Below are 16,502 nucleotides of genomic sequence, written 5' to 3' on the forward strand. Positions count from 1 at the left end.
CCTGTAGTTCCCCGGGTCTTCCTTTTTTCCCTTTTTAAAAATGGGGGTTATGTTTCCCCTTTTCTACCCAGTGGGAATTTCACCAAACTGCCATGACTTCTCAGATACGATGGATAGTGTCTTAGCAACTTCATCCGCCAGTTCCCTCAGGACCCGTGGATGCATCTCATCAGGTCCCATGGACTTGTGCACCTTCAGGTGCCTTAGATGGTCTTGAACCTGATCTTCTCCTACGGTGGGCAGCTCTTCATTCTCCCAGTCCCTGCCTTTGCCTTCTGCGACTTTGCCTTGAGCACTTGCCAGTGAAGACTGAGGCAAAAAAGTCGTTGAGTACCTCCGTCTTCTCCATATCCCAGGTAACCAGGTCTCCCGTTTCCTTCGGGAGAGGGCCCACATTTTTCCTAGTCTTCCTTTTATCCCCGATGTACCTATAGAATCTTTTCTTGTTGCCCTTGATGTCCCTGGCCAGATTTAATTCTATCGGGGCTTTAGCCTTCCTAACCTGATCCCTGGCTGCTCGGACAATTTCTTTGTTTTTTCCAATTTTCCTCTTGGATGTGTCAAAACATCTCCTGTGTTGTTCCAGAATGTGGAAAGGGTCTGAAGTGGGATTTTTTTGGTTTTGTTTTTGAGTTTTGGGGGCTTTGGTTTTGTTTTTTTAACTCGATTCTATCCTCAAATCTGATTGGATAGTCAGACTGGCCTATGGCCTACATAATAAATTTTTCTGTATAAGACAATATTATGATATTAGATGCAATTTGACACACACACACATACAGAGACACAGAGCCATCCACCCCTTTACCATTGTTTCATTTTAATGTTTATGAAATGAAATTTCTCTATAGACCATTTAGCTTCCTTAATTTGTTCTAAGTAATTTGTTTAAGCCTGTTTACCGTGAAAGTGTGAGCCTAAACAAGGAGTTAAAACAGTAAAAAAACCCTGTTGTTACAGATAATTCTGAATAGTTTTTCTGGAGGCTAAAAATGCACTGGTAAAATTCCTATGGGGACAAAACTGGTTAGATGCTCTTTAAACAGTAATAATGCTGTGTTTTGATGAAAGTACATGATCAAATCTTGAGCAGTTTCATATTTTCTTTTACCATTTCTTTGGTGATACTGAAATTGCCATGAACAAAATGAAGATTAGTCAAGGTCTTAAATGGGATGTTTCCTCCCAACCTTTTTTTATGGCAGTTGTGGTGTCATTCACTGGCAAAGAAACACGGACATCTGCAGCTCAGATTTCTCAGTGTTTTAGAGAGGCAACAACTGTCACGATATTAGAAAATCTGTTCCAAAAATATTTTATCATTGAAGTGTTGTCTTTTTTTTTCCCCTTCTTGTTTTCCTCCCTACACCCTTCTCCTCTTACTCCCTTTTCTTGATAGGATTTATCAACTATATCAAAAGCAATGGCACAAGATAAATCACTCTTACAGATTTTTGTCGTGATAGTGTTTAAAAATGTCTTAATAGTACAATCCAAAACCAGAACGTTGCTTCTAAAGGCAGCCTCTCCAGGCAAGTTATTTCCCACAGGACTTTTTCAAATAACAAAAATCTAAGGTCCTCTTTACCAGATAACTAGCATGTGAATCCATGCCAGAATGGGGAGCAGGGTCAACAAGGTGGAGATGCTATTTCTAAATACTATTTTGTAGATGTGAGAAGAACCATTCTGACATGAAGTTATAATAAATAAGAAAGAAGATTCAGAAGCGGAAAAAAGTGGCTAAAGCTTTGAGTATAAAATATATGCACAATAGCTATTGATCAATTGAATAACAATTCTCCTTTATGTAGAAATTACAAGTAGATTGCAGCTACAAGTATAGGGGAAGTTCTTCAGGAATTCTTGACTCTTGACTTGGAGGAAAAGGGAAGAAAATATTTTCCACTGAGTATGTATCTTGCGTATATATTTTCAGTAACCGTGTGGAAGCCTGGACTAGGGATGTTGACTTCCTGCTCCGGCAAGAAGGGAGACCCATGGTAAATCTTACTGGTGATAGGAAGCATGTGAGAGTGATGGAAGCAGATTGGCGGAATACTGATAAAGCAGTAAACTGGATAAAGGAAGAAGCCATTAACCTTACTCAACCATTTGCTCTTTACTTGGGACTAAATTTACCACACCCATATCCGTCACCCTATGCGGGAGAAAATTTTGGATCCTCTACATTTTTAACATCTCCCTATTGGCTTGAAAAGGTATGTGAAGATGAAATTTAAATATAAATTTATTTATAACTGTACTTATTATGAACAGTATTTTATTCCTCACATGATTTTTCAAGTCAGACCCAGTTTTGATATTTCAGTATGCAGTAAGAAAGTACTTGGTTGAGATGTTGGGTTTCTGATTTAAGGTGAAGCAAATAGAAGTGAAAAATTTCTCACTGTTGTAGGAAAGGGTCTGTTAGCAGTAGTCACTGAATCAATAAAGAAGTTTGGAGTTCAATGGCTAGAAACACATTAAACGGAAAATGAAATCATTGCTGCAATTTTTTTTCAGTAATGGTCTGAAGTTCATTGTTTATAACATGCGGTATTGTGCTTGTTATAAATGATGCTATAGGTAATCATTCTGAGTTTTAAAGTGAGAGATTGACTTTTCCTACAATATGAACCTAGACTGTGAAGTAGTAAGACACAGAAGTAGTCTCTCTTTTCTGTTAACTTCTTTCCATGCTACTGTAGCTTTTCAATGTTTTTACAGTGCAGAAAAGTCCCATTATGTCCGTATGTGGAAAGCTAACGGATAGCACTCCATTCCGAAGAAGAAGTAAATATTTTTTCTCTGTCTTATGTGGTCTCCAGGTGCCATTATCTGTCATAAAAATATAAATGGGTTACAACAGCTTTCACTGCATAAAGCATTAAGATTCTCTGCAGCTGAAGAACTGAGAATTAGGTTTGAAAAGACTTTATGCTTACTTCAAAAAAAACCATATGCAATTTATATAACTCATTTGGCCTTTTCTACTGGGGAACTGCAAAATCTCTTTATCTAGGTGCAACAAAAATACAGAGACTTAGAAAAACGGATATACAAATGAAGGTTGAGAGATGTGAATTTCTTTGTAATAGTGAGGGTTGTGGGTTCTTCTAGGAATGGTGAGAAATTTGTGGGGAGAGGAAGAGCATGGGGGAAAAAACCTTCATTTGCAAAAAGCAAGATCTAGCTTGGATATTAAGGAAAACTTTCTAGGTGCTAATTGCTGGGTTAGACATGTCTTGGGAAGTGGGGTTACCTTTTTTCAAGTCACAGACAGAGTTACAACATCTCTGACAAATTTTTGTCATCCTTAATCCAGGTAGAGTACTTAAACTCCATAGTTTGCTGAGGTCCTTTCCACCACTACACATACATACTCAGTTATGTGAACCACATATTACCATTTATTGACCATTGGCTGATTCTTCTGGAATGTATCTGTGTTTTGGCCATGGAAGAAGCAGTCTTTGAAAATGACAGAGATCAATCTCATGAAGAAGTTTGAGTGCATAGATGAAAAAGTTGTATTAAATTGTATGTTTACTGGGGAACTAATACAGAACGGAGTATCAACATCGTATGTTTATGAAACCCTGTGTTGCTAAGCAGATGGTCCCCTGTATTTTGCACAAGCTGGCACTTTTTCAGGGCATTTGGCTTCTCTCCTAGCTATGAATTACGACAGACAGACGAAGGGATTATGACTTTGTGAATCCTTAAAACTAGGTTGTAGTCCTGTGGAAAAGGGTTCAGTCTTCTGACTGAATCGTGGATGGAGAGGGGCACTTTTTGCTCCCGTTATATCTTAAGCAACTAATAAATACCATTTGAGGAGTCGAAAATGTGACTTTATGTAGCCGAGGACCTTCAGCAATAGGAAGATGACTGAAGCAGTTGTCTGCTATTATTTTATCTTCCATGATTTCTTCTTGCAGCCTATTTTCTGTGGGGCCTAAGGAAACTCAGGTTTGGGTATGTCTGTTTGACTACTACAAAGCCGGGTTTTATCCCTATGGGCACCTTAACTCTTGCTGTCTTACCAGCTGTTTAGATGACTTGATACATCTGCGAGATAGCGCAAGAGAGAATATTGAGTGTTGTGGCAGGTGGAGCTTTGTGGGTATTGGAACACATGGCCGTAACAGCACTGGTGGTCAAAGATACACCCTGTGCTCGAGAGACAGATACTATGCTAGTAGCTCCCCAGACAGCTCTTAGTTATCAATGCCACACCTTGGGGCAAAACCAAATTGGGTTCAGCAGGGATTGATACTTAAATTACTACACAAATAAACAGACATGTAATGCTTCTAGGGACAACTTTGGTCTGATTGCCTTTGTGCTGCATGGAGACCCTTGGACAGTGAGTGTCTCAGTTATTTTATCAGGAACCAGGGCTGCCCATGTCTGGGGCCAGCGCGGGAGTGGAGCTGTGGCTGCAGCCCTGGAAATGTGCTGCACGGGCACCGGAGTTGCTGTGGCATAACCTAGGCCTCAGCTCTGTTTGTTAGAGAAGATTTTCAGAGGTAAATGAGAGCAACAGGTGTGGTTTTATTTAACAAGGTTAAGTTTTCCATACTGAGATTACATCTTCTCTGCTTTGTGGTAATTTGTGCTTTAAGTCTACAATATAGAAGTAATTAACTGTTAAATGCAGCACTTACTTAAGGGAATGCTTACAAGTGTGACTGCCTAGGCTAAAAGCGTATGTCAAACTTTGAGGCTTTAAAACTGGTATCTGTGAGCATGCCCATTTGAATATACAAATCCAGCATTATTTGTAATTTATTGGCTCCTACTTTTTAATTTCGAACTAATCTGACACTTCTTTATAACTAAATGGATTGACATCTGTAGAAACAAATGGAAAATTATTAGAAAAATGGTCTAATGTAGTGAATTCTTTTTATCAAGATGTCAAGACTTGTCATCCACTGTCCTGGATGTCCTTACCAGACTAAGTGTGTTGTTCTGTAGGCTCACACAACACCCGATCTTTTTGATACATATGGTTTACAGTTATCTATATTTAAGGAGACACTATGCCAATACTTCCATACTTACTCTAGAGTACAGTTCTAGAAGATTGTTCTGCGGTATCTCTCTTAAGATATCAGCTGGTAAAGCACATACGTCTGGCTCCTAGTCTTACTTTCTAGCTGATTTTTATAGCTGTCTTTTAAATTGACTTAATACCTGTGGAAGCAGAGGGGAAGTATGGAGGAGGTAGCAGCACCATGTAACAGATTAGCAGCTGGTGTTTCCTGGACCACAAATTGAGAACTGTGAATCTATGCTAAAAAGTTTTAAATTAAATCTGTTTTTAAAAAAATTGTTTAATTCAGTTGCTAAAGTAATGTTAATTTCCTCTTATTTTTAGGTAACTTACGAAGCTATTAAAATACCCAAGTGGTCTTCTCTTTCAGAGATGCATCCAGTAGACTATTACTCATCTTACACCAAGAATTGCACAGGAGAGTTTACAAAGCAAGAAGTGAGAAATATTAGAGCGTTTTATTACGCTATGTGTGCGGAGACAGATGCCATGCTGGGTAGGTAATGTTTCATTATACACTGGGTTTTCTGGTTCTGATTTTTTTTAAGAAAATGCTGATAGGGCTGGTCTTCTGGAAAAAAAAAACAACCCACAATTCAGATCTGGGAGTAAGTCACATGGATGTTGCTTAATCAGTCTATATGATAAATAACGGGATAGCTTTTAAGGCTATTGCAAGGTGAATTCAGAGCACCCTGAAAAGTAATCAAAACCACCAGTCAGACACCCTGTAAAAGCCCAGTAACTGCAGCAAAACGTTGCTTGACCCATGTACAAGAGGAACGAAATACTCTTTGATTAAGTGCTAACTAAAATAATGGAAACAGTTGTGAAGGGGACAGACTGGCAAAGCAAAGCTGGAAGGAAAGATAAATTTTAGGGTATAAGCAGTTTCCTTAGAGATTGTTTTCAAATGCATAGACTGGATGACACCTGCTATGTATAGACTAAACAGTAAGGTTACCTTTGAAGTCTCCCTTAGCAGCATATTATTGAAAGTTAAGAAGAAGAAGAAAAAAAAAAACCTAATTAAGCATTCAGAATTCTTCCTAGTTTGCAGTAAGTTCTACATACGTAAAAATTATAATGCAAATTGGTCTTCATTTACAGTATTTTATTTCTTAATTTGAAAAGTCACCATGAAAGAACAGGAATTTCCTTGCATTCTAATATGAAATTAATGAATAAATAAGCTGATCTTTTTAGCACTGTTAGAATGATAAAGAAATTTGAAAGACACAGAATTACTCTTCCATGTTTTATGAAAGAAGAGGTCAACGGGAGCCTGACAGTTTTAGGAAATGGAGGTATTGCAAAGTATCTGCACTGGGGTTTAATTTGGTAGTGTATTTTAAGTTTTTAACTAGTTTGTTTAAGCAAGAATCATCTTAGTGTTTTAACGTTAAAGATGTGTAAGTGCTTTGCTTCATTACTGACTTCATTGATCTTGGCCCTGTCTTTGTTGCATAAATGTATGTGCAGAGGGCTCCTGCGAGGATATAGGCAAAGGAAGGACAGACTTCCACTGATTATGTGTAAGGTGGATACTGTCAAGAGTCCTTCACCCTAAATGTAGTGTCAGGGCTTCTGCTGACCTATTTTACTGCTGTTGAAATAACTATTATTAGTTAGGCTAGAAATTAAACAAAAGTGGCGACAGCAAAAATGCAGCTTGTCCTGTGGTGCATCCTTGCCTTTTGCAGTTTTTATTGTTGTTGTTCAGTGCCCTCCACACTTCATTGGGAGCCAGACTCCTGCAACTCATTGACGACTGTACGTTATTCTGGGCTGAACGTTTTGGGCTCTGCCTTCTGTGGCAGAGAGGGCAGTTTCCAGCCCTCCGTCTAAGATTCCTTGGGGTTTGCATGCTGCTTTGCAGGTACAGAAGTTGGAAGGAATATTCTGAAGGTATCCTTTTCAGTATCTTTTTCTTGTTGCAGGTGAGATTATTTCAGCTCTGAGAGATACTGGGCTTCTTAAAAAAACAATCGTTATATTCACTGCAGATCATGGAGAACTTGCTATGGAACACCGGCAGTTCTATAAAATGAGCATGTATGAAGGAAGTTCCCATGTTCCTCTTTTAGTTATGGGGCCAGGCATAAAAAAACAGCAACAAGTACCAAATGTGGTATCTCTCGTGGATATATATCCTACTATGCTTGGTGAGTTAAGTCATTTAAAATTAATTTTTTTTTTCCCAGTTACTATTATGCATTTGTATTATAGTCAGAATTGTCTCCACTTTGTGAGGCAATGTAGTAACACAACAGGAGATAACAATTTATCTGTGGAGCATACATATGGACTTAATAAAAAATGCAAAAAATGGATCTAAAAATTAAATAAAGGAGCTGATGATGTTCCTTATTACTGTTACTGTCATCAACACAATCACAGTGAATTATTATATATAGAATAATTTGTTATTAAAAAAAAGGTGATAAAGAACAATCAGATATGCTTTAGATACGAATAATCCTTGCTAGCCTTCATACCTAACATTTTACTATAGAAATTACAGTGTAAATGAATCCAGAGATTAGATTAAACCTGAAAGGATGGCAGCTTCATTAGCTTATCAAAGAACTGTCCTTTATGAAGGGTCACGTGGAAGAAACGAGATGAAGAATTTGTATAGGAAATGTACAATTGATACGGGCAAACATAATAAGATACGATAATGGATGTCCATTCTTACCTTCTTGGGTATGGAAATATTCATTATGGGGCAGAGAATCAGGTAAAAAGGACTGACATCAAATTACTTACACACAGATGGAAATTACTTTTAAGAGTGAATCTTTGAACAGTTACCTGTGATAAAGCATGCAAGAGATGAACCTCATTGTAACTAAACATTAGGTGAAGTCGCCGTTCTAGGCTTTATCTGGGATCTTTTAGGCTACCGATCAGAAAAATGTCCTTTTCAAAGCAGTCTGCAAAGCTCACTCTTTAAGAAGTGTCACGTGTACACTGCAATTGTCTGAAAGAACATGGGGCAGTAGATAAAACTGTACTTCTATCAGTAAAAGCCAGTGAAAAATCCTTTTCTATATTGTTTTAAGTTGATTTTCTAAAAACAGAACAAAATATATTTATCTGCCTGTCTCTTCTCGAAACTTTTGAATCAGTTATTCAGTTGAAAATAGGATATAATTGGGGTAGCTTTCTTCTCCAAATTCTGAGATCAAATCTTTTATATATATAAAGTAATATGTATCAGATATGGTTCTTGTATAAGTTGTGGTATCATGTGTAAAGAGTTAAAAATCTCTTTTTTTCTTCTTTGTGCCTTTTCCCAAATAACATAATTGGTCAGGTGGTTTAACATCCTTCCTTTTTGTTCTTTTCCTCCTTTTTTTTTTCTTCCCAGAACTTTGTGTTTATAAGTCCTTTCCTTCTGTTGTGGCAGGGGGCCTTTCCTGTAATCTGAATGTCAAAAAGGGCACATACGTCAAGATGAATGTGAAAACATGAAGAATTATCTCTGTCATCTATTATCTCTTCAGGCTGCATGCTACTGCTGACTAGTGAGGAAACAGATTTCAGGTCTTTTTTCATGATAGATGTAATCCCTTTGTAATCCATTTGCATCAGGGCAATAATCTCTCCTAAGATGCCATCCAAATGCTTTGCACAATACTTCCTCCTTTACTGACTTTGAGATTAGGTGCACCCTGTAGCAAGTGTGGCATAGGTGTTTTGATTCCAGCAGAATCTGTGATATGAATAATTCAGCCAGGAGTGCAACAGCTCTTCCATTTTTTAAAAGGATGTAGCATAAGCTTTCCTCCAGACAGCACTGACTTTGTTGGTCTGGATGGAAGTACCTTTGGATCTCTGTTGCAAAAGCAGGAGCTGCTCAAGGTGCCAGCCTGGAGCATTCTTTGCATGTGGAGAATTCAGTTATTGCAATTAATAGCATTACTGGTTTAGGATGACAGAAGAGGAACGCCTATATCCCTTTTCATTTGTTCAAATGTATTATGTATTTGTGCAAGTTTTTAGCCCACACACTGGAAGCTACTGGGTTTACATGTTACAGGTCTTCCTAGTGCTTAGTCAAATGCTGGCCTTTTTACTTACTAGAGGAAAAAGTACAGATTAATGACAGGTATATATGCTGTAGAAACAGAGGAGGAAAAGGAAGATACATGCTGATGAAGGAAAAAGTCACCTATGCAATCTGTATGCACTGAGTATCACCACTTGGTGTAGAACAGAAGATAAAATACTACCGCAGTGCTCTGTGAAACGGAAAGTGTTGAATTTTGAATGACGATATGCTATGTTCAGTAGGGTGATTGAAAATAGCAGTACTGTCATACCCTGGTTTTAGGACATGCCAAAGTTCAGGTAATGTCCTTGGGATTCTCAACTATGTTTTTCAGAATGTCTCTGAGAGATCTTTGCAGCCTCTTAATATTGACCTGATCTTTGGAAGCTAGAGACACTTGTGATGTAAGTTGATACTGAGGAGCTTATTCAAGTTACAGCATCTCCTAGGGGCCATCTAATAGGCTATAGAGTCATCCAGTGTTTTCCATATGTGCACTGTATTGATACCACCTCTGATACTATCTTTATCTCCATCCCTACCAGAGAAGCAAGTGGCCCTGTTCCTCAGCTTTCCCACCGATTATAGGTAATAACCATAATGGCCACCTTTTGTGAAGTGTTTTGCAATTCACTGGTGAAGAATGCTAGATAGGAGCTTAGCACTGTTACATCAAAGAAATGAATGGTTAGACCATGTTGGATATGGAGCTTTTAGAGTCCTTTCATGCTGTGACAATCTCCTTCTCCTGCCTTATGTGGTCAGAGCAGAAGGGAATGGTATAAAACTGTGATTAAAAAAAATAAAAAAGCACCACCCATCACTGGAGGCTATTGCGATCGGTTTTAAGACATCTGTTAAAGATTTACTTAGACATAGCTGGTACTGCTTCTGATCAAGATAGTGGGCAGCTGACCTTGGAAAGTTCCTTAATTTTTTTTTATTATTTGTGTATTTTGGAGTTCCTGTGTTCTACAAGGAGAATAATTAGGAATGCATGTTTTATTACTGAAATAGAATTTATGTTCAGACACCTGTAGCATTACGTTAGGCTTTTTTAATCACGGTAGCTGCAGTAGCATTTTGACTTTCTATATCTTTGCTTAGATATAGCAAGAATTCCTGTCCCACAGAACCTCAGTGGATATTCTCTTATACCGCTGCTATGTGGAAAGGCTGAAAATGAAGCGTCACCCAGAGGGCCTCGGCCCTCGTGGGTGTTGAGCGAGTTCCACGGATGCAATGTGAATTCTTCCATGTACATGCTTCGAACTGGCAAATGGAAATATATTGCGTACTCAGATGGCCATTCAGTACTTCCACAACTCTTTGGTACGTTACAACTTGTATGTCCTAACTGACTCATTGATTTACTTAAATGCAAATTGGCTCTTAAATGACTTTTTGTTTGTTCCAGACCTTACTGCCCTTCCAGATGAGCTAACAAACGTTGCCATAAAATTCCCAGTAATTGTACGTTCTTTGGACAAAATACTCCGCTCTATAGTAAACTATCCAAAGGTTTCTTCTTCTGTTCAGGAGTATAACAAAAGACAGTTTATCAGGTGGAAACAAAGTTTGGGTCAGAATTACTCAAATGTTATTGCCAACCTTAGATGGCATCAGGACTGGTTAAAGGAACCAAAAAAATACGAGAGTGCAATTGACAAGTGGCTTAGTCAAAGTAAGTAAATAAAAACAACCTAGATTTAATATGACTGAGGATATGAAAACATTCTGCATTTGAAGTATTGCGCTGTATTTCAAGTGTTAGAATTACCATCTTATACAAGCTATTGAAAGCAAAGATGCCCGAACAATTACCACTTTGTATTAGGAAGCCAAAAGCATTTTATATAACTAGCCAGCAGAAAAAAATCTAGATTTTTACGTGTTATAATTCTGTAACACTGAAGTATATATAGGAAGGATAGTACGTAAGTACTAATTGCATATATGCAATACTTAGCTGGTTGCAAAAATGCAGAGTATTAAGCATTAAAACTCAACAGGACTTCCCATTTCTAAGGACTGACTAAAGCAAGGATTATAAAATTTAGTGTAGTGGGATACCAATTACAGTGGAGTGTGCTGGAGCCAACTTTCCATCAAAATGCACATATCCATATGAAGGCTCATTTAGCAGGGAGAAGAATAAACAAACTGGTCACTTTCCAGAGGTCTGGACAGAATGCAGTACATTGTACGGAATATAGCAAAATAAAATTACGGTGAACTGGATGTGTTTTGTGTGTGTGCTTTTTTTAATAATTGAATGTTTAAAGAAATTGCTAGAAAATGTTTAAAGAAATTACTAGGCGAAACTGTATTTTGTCAGTTCTGTGGACAGTACTTTCTTTAAAGACACAAGTTTTTAAGATGTACTTCTTCGTGAGTGTTAGGCTTACAAAAGTGCAGTTTGTGATACTCTGTGAAATGGAAAAACAAATTGGAAAAACAAACTTCTTACTGTAATTCCTTGCAACAACTCCTTGTGTCACAGACTGTCCAAAGAAGCCCAGTGCACGGGGACAGGTTTCCGGATAATGCAGGAAACCCCAGGAATGTGCCAGCTCACAAAGCGGACCTAGAATGTCAGGAGGTAGGGATGCTCCCTGGCAAGGCGATTCTGTGGCGTGTGAGCCAACCAGTAGCAGGGTAAGTCAGTATGTCTAGTCTAGTACTTCTTTTTGTATCTGGTGGTCTTAAAATGCTTATTTAAAAAGAAAACATTGACTTGTTTGTTAAAAGCAAATCTTTGACTTTTGCAAGTTATTTAATATTTGTATGTGAGTGAACCTTTGTTCTGAAGAGTTAGAAAGAGAGACGGCAAAATCCCCTAATGCCTTCCTGCCGCCGTTTGCAATAAGCGATCTACCTGTGTTGGTGCAGAACTGAGCTAATTTAAGTCCAAACCAGATACATTTAACAATGTGGTCATATTCTGTTACTCCGCCTTAGTTATGTTAATGCATCTGCATTATTGTAACACGAATCAAATGAGCTTTGCAACATGCAAGGTTGGCCAGCTAACAAAGGAAAAAGCCCTGGTTTTCGGTGACACTGAACGAGTTATGTGGTATTAACATTGAAGAGACGTTGGGGAGTGAAAGGGAGAAGGAAGGCTGGCATGGCAGCAGGTTCAAGCATATTTATTAGATGTAGTCAGGTCTACACAGCCTCATGAGATTTACCTGAGACTACCAAGGGCAGTGGCCCGATCAGCTTCTGAACCTTTCTTTTCTCTTCAAGTGTTTACAAAGGCAGGAGAGGTACCACCGTCCTGATGAACAAAAATAGGAATTATTTTTGTAAATACAAGGTCCTAGTGGTCACTGGAGGGGTAAGAGACTGCCACTGTGAATTTGCCAACAAATCACATGAAAATAATCACCTGCTGCCTTTGTCAGGATAACTAGCCTAGTCAGTAAGGAAAAAATCAGTGGGGAAATCCAGACTTTGAGTGCACTTGGGCAATGGCCTATCTGATCTTATTTTAACCAAGCTATGGAAATAAGAGTCTAGATAAAATTACTGTAAGTTAGGTTCACAACTGGCTAAAATCAAACTCAGTAGTAGATACCAAAAATTGAGAAGTGATCAAATAAGGTCTGCAAGAATTTGATGGAGTACTGGTTGGTAAATTTTTTTAATAAGTAATTTGAATGCAGGAGTATGCACTTTTTTCTTATCAAATAAGGTCTGCAAGAATTTGATGGAGTACTGGTTGGTAATTTTTTTTTATAAGTAATTTGAATGCAGGAGTAGGCACTTTTTTCTTATTAAACATGAGAAAATGCACCCTGGGAGAGCTATCAGCACTTCTGAGGGTAGGCTAAAATTTAAAGTAGTCTTGATTAGCTGGAAAAATTATCTGAAATCAATCAGGTAAAATTCATCATGGATTAGTTAAAGGTCAAAATGGAAAGGGAAAAATACTAAAATGGTGAACAAACTGTCTAGGCTGCAGTTTTTTGGAAACAAAAGCCCCACACGCCTCGAGATTTTAGAGAATCAAGCAGAGTATGAATCAACAGCATGATGTGGGGAAATGAGTGAGGTTCTAGGGTGATTAAAAGGAGTGTTGTATGCAAGACGCAAGACAGTTATTTTCTTTTTCTGAACACTGGTGAATCCTCATGATATTGTCTCCATTTTGTGGCTTTTGTGTTTTTTGAAGTGCACTTGGGCAATGGCCTATCTGATCTTATTTTAACCAAGCTATGGAAATAAGAGTCTAGATAAAATTACTGGAAGTTAGGTTCACAACTGGCTAAAATCAAACTCAGTAGTAGATACCAAAAATTGAGAAGTGATCAAATAAGGTCTGCAAGAATTTGATGGAGTACTGGTTGGTAAATTTTTTTAATAAGTAATTTGAATGCAGGAGTAGGCACTTTTTTCTTATTAAACATGAGAAAATGCACCCTGGGAGAGCTATCAGCACTTCTGAGGGTAGGCTAAAATTTAAAGTAGTCTTGATTAGCTGGAAAAATTATCTGAAATCAATCAGGTAAAATTCATCATGGATTAGTTAAAGGTCAAAATGGAAAGGGAAAAATACTAAAATGGTGAACAAACTGTCTAGGCTGCAGTTTTTTGGAAACAAAAGCCCCACACGCCTCGAGATTTTAGAGAATCAAGCAGAGTATGAATCAACAGCATGATGTGGTGACGAAGGAAATGAGTGAGGTTCTAGGGTGATTAAAAGGAGTGTTGTATGCAAGACATGAGTCAGTTATTTTCTTTTTCTGAACACTGGTGAATCCTCATGATATTGTCTCCATTTTGTGGCTTTCGTGTTTTAAGAAGGACATAGATGAGAGGATTCAGAGGAAAATAATATAAGTGACTTGTGAATCTAATTAGGTTTGTTTCAGCCATCGGAGAAGCCTTGAAAAGTCCTCAACTATGAATAAGGCTCATGTAAGAGCATGGCAAACGCTGCCACTGAGAGCAGAAAAATGTCTTTGTTTTTCAGGCAGGGCTGTTCTGATGAGCTAATTGCAGAAAAAAAGAACAGAACTGTAAGTGGTTAAACATTAAAACAGTCTGTCAAGCTATCTAAACTCTGCCACTGGAATGTATGAAAAATAAGTTGAAAATACTTGTCGAGAATGGCCAAGGTATGTGTGATCCTGCAGCATAGAATTATAGAATCATTGAGGTTGGAAAAGCCCTGTAAGATCATCGAGTCCAACCATTGACCCAACACCACCACACCCACTAAACCATGTCCCTAAGTGCCTCATCTACACGTCTTTTAAATACCTCCAGGGATGGGGACTCAACCACTTCCCTGGGCAGCCTCTTCCAATGTTTCACCACTCTTTCAGTAAAGAAATTTTTCCGCACGTCCAATCTAAACCTCCCCTGGCGCAACTTGAGGCCGTTTCCTCTCGTCCTCTGAGAGGACGAGGCCATTTCCAGCAACTTGAGGCCATTTCCTCTGACCTCTGGCAGGTCAGGGAGCCAGAACAAATGCCCTGGGATGCTCTTGACAGCCCCTTTCTGCGCATGGGGTGGGGATTTAGGCTTCACCACCGTTTGTTTCTTACTGAATGAAGTTCAGTCCCGTTTGCACAGCACAGGTTCGGCTTTACCCACCTTTATAATAACCCTTTATCAGCAGCAGTAATTACAAGTAGACATGAATTGTTGTAATGAGGTTCTGTTAAAACATCACGTGAGGTCACTGTTTTCAGAGCGGTGTTGTCTTCTAAGAAAAGTCACCCTAAGCCTAACTTCCTCGGAGGAAGCTTGTTGAGATTGAGATGGTACAGCTACCTGTCAGACAGCATCTGGTACCTTCGCAAGTAACTGCAGTATGTGAGCACCCACCAAGAGGCAGTTTCGATACAAGATGTGATACCCACAGGAAAGAGTGAGGTGTAGAGAAAAGATTATCAGATAGCTTGGCGACAGCCAGATACAGAGCACGGAGATAAGGAGCCTCAAGTGTTCCGTCACTGAACCAGTGCCAATTTGTCACCCAGAATAAGCAAGAAAAAGCCCTGCTGAAGAGCCAGCGAGACCTGCACAAGTAGGAGCCTTGCCCCAAATCCTCATTCTCTGCGTGAGTAGCATTAGTGAGAGCCTAAATGCATGCACACCGCTGCAGACTGCGCGAACTGAAAAGCCCCACCTGGCAGCTTCCTATGAAAACATTAAAAAATGTAAATGCCATTAAAAATGCTGTGCAGGCACCGAAACCTGCAGACAGCCACGCTGTTCCCCATGCTGGTAGTACCTGCACAGGGCCTACAGCCACAGTCTTCGGGGAGAAACAGCTTCACACAATCACAGCATAAACACATTTCAGTTCGCGTTCAGCGTCTCAGACTCCTCAAGGGCGTCAGTCGGACTGGGAATCCACCGTGGCAACCAGATGTGGGGCTGCAGGTGTACCTCCCGCTCCGTCAGGTATGAGTGAGGCCCCTCCCGGGTCCAATGATAGCATCTAACAGGGCTCCTGGCTGCAGGCACAGAGCTCTCGCTGTTACCTGCTCTGGTTTGTCGGTCATTTTCATACATGTGAGCTATCGTCAACATATTGAGGGCATTGATACGCATACGCTACCAGCTATAAACATTGCACATCATTCGTGCCACATCCTACACAAACAGAGCTCTCATATCTCAGGGAAATGTAGGTTCGGCTTAATTTGAGGTGTCGGCATGATTCAGCTGGTGAAGTGGGTGCGATGGAAATCTTACAAATAAAACCAGAGCTAAATGAGAAGGATACGGTCTCAGTGCAGTATTCCGTCATTGCCCTGCCTTGAAACATGCCAGGCAGGAATAAATACGTTTTAGAATACTTTTGCTATGTTTTACACACGTACATCCCATTGCAGCGTGCCTGTTACAGCCCCCTGCTCTGTCTGTAGAGCTAATTAGTTAACTAATGCAAGAATTACACCAGCCCGCCCGAAATGAACCGGTCACATCCATGCTTTTCTAGTGGATTTAAACAACAACAGCAACAACAAAAAAAAGAGTAATTTCTTGGACTGACCAATTTTATTTCTGAATGAGGTATCATGAAATCCACTAAATATGACCAAAACACGCATAAGGCTTTGTAAGGATGACAAGTCAGTCGGGCTCAAAATGGGAACAACGTCCGGGCAGTTTGCATAGCAACAGCCATCCTGCTGATTTTGCCCTCTTCCGTACACGTGTTTAACACCAAAACACACAAAGGAAAAAAAAAAAAAAGGAAATATATCCCCCAAGCTCAGCCAACGCTAAGGTAATAAAAAGAGTGCCCGGCTGGGCGGCAGCCCAACCGCTTCCCCACGCACAGCCCCGTCCCGCCCGCGTTCCAGGCCCCCGAGGCCGCGCTAACCCCGCGCCACCGGTGGGGCCGGGCCC

At 39.5% G+C, this 16,502-nt stretch overlaps 1 protein-coding gene across 1 annotated transcript in view; it reads left to right on the forward strand.

Moving 5' to 3' along the window:
• ARSK (arylsulfatase family member K) overlaps positions 1-11,363 on the forward strand; it is a 19,964-nt gene extending 8,601 nt beyond the window's left edge. The window contains exons 4-8 of the mRNA XM_009288293.2: positions 1,940-2,222; positions 5,390-5,561; positions 7,006-7,230; positions 10,233-10,457; positions 10,543-11,363. Coding sequence (XP_009286568.1) covers positions 1,940-2,222; positions 5,390-5,561; positions 7,006-7,230; positions 10,233-10,457; positions 10,543-10,817 — 1,180 coding nt within the window. The 3' untranslated portion in view covers positions 10,818-11,363. The remainder of the gene's footprint in view (positions 1-1,939; positions 2,223-5,389; positions 5,562-7,005; positions 7,231-10,232; positions 10,458-10,542) is intronic.
• The last annotated feature ends 5,139 nt before the right edge of the window (positions 11,364-16,502 follow it).

The sequence above is a fragment of the Aptenodytes forsteri genome, unplaced genomic scaffold (assembly GCF_000699145.1).
Source record: "Aptenodytes forsteri isolate BGI_AS27 unplaced genomic scaffold, ASM69914v1 Scaffold41, whole genome shotgun sequence".
In the NCBI taxonomy this organism is placed as follows: Eukaryota; Metazoa; Chordata; class Aves; order Sphenisciformes; family Spheniscidae; genus Aptenodytes; species Aptenodytes forsteri.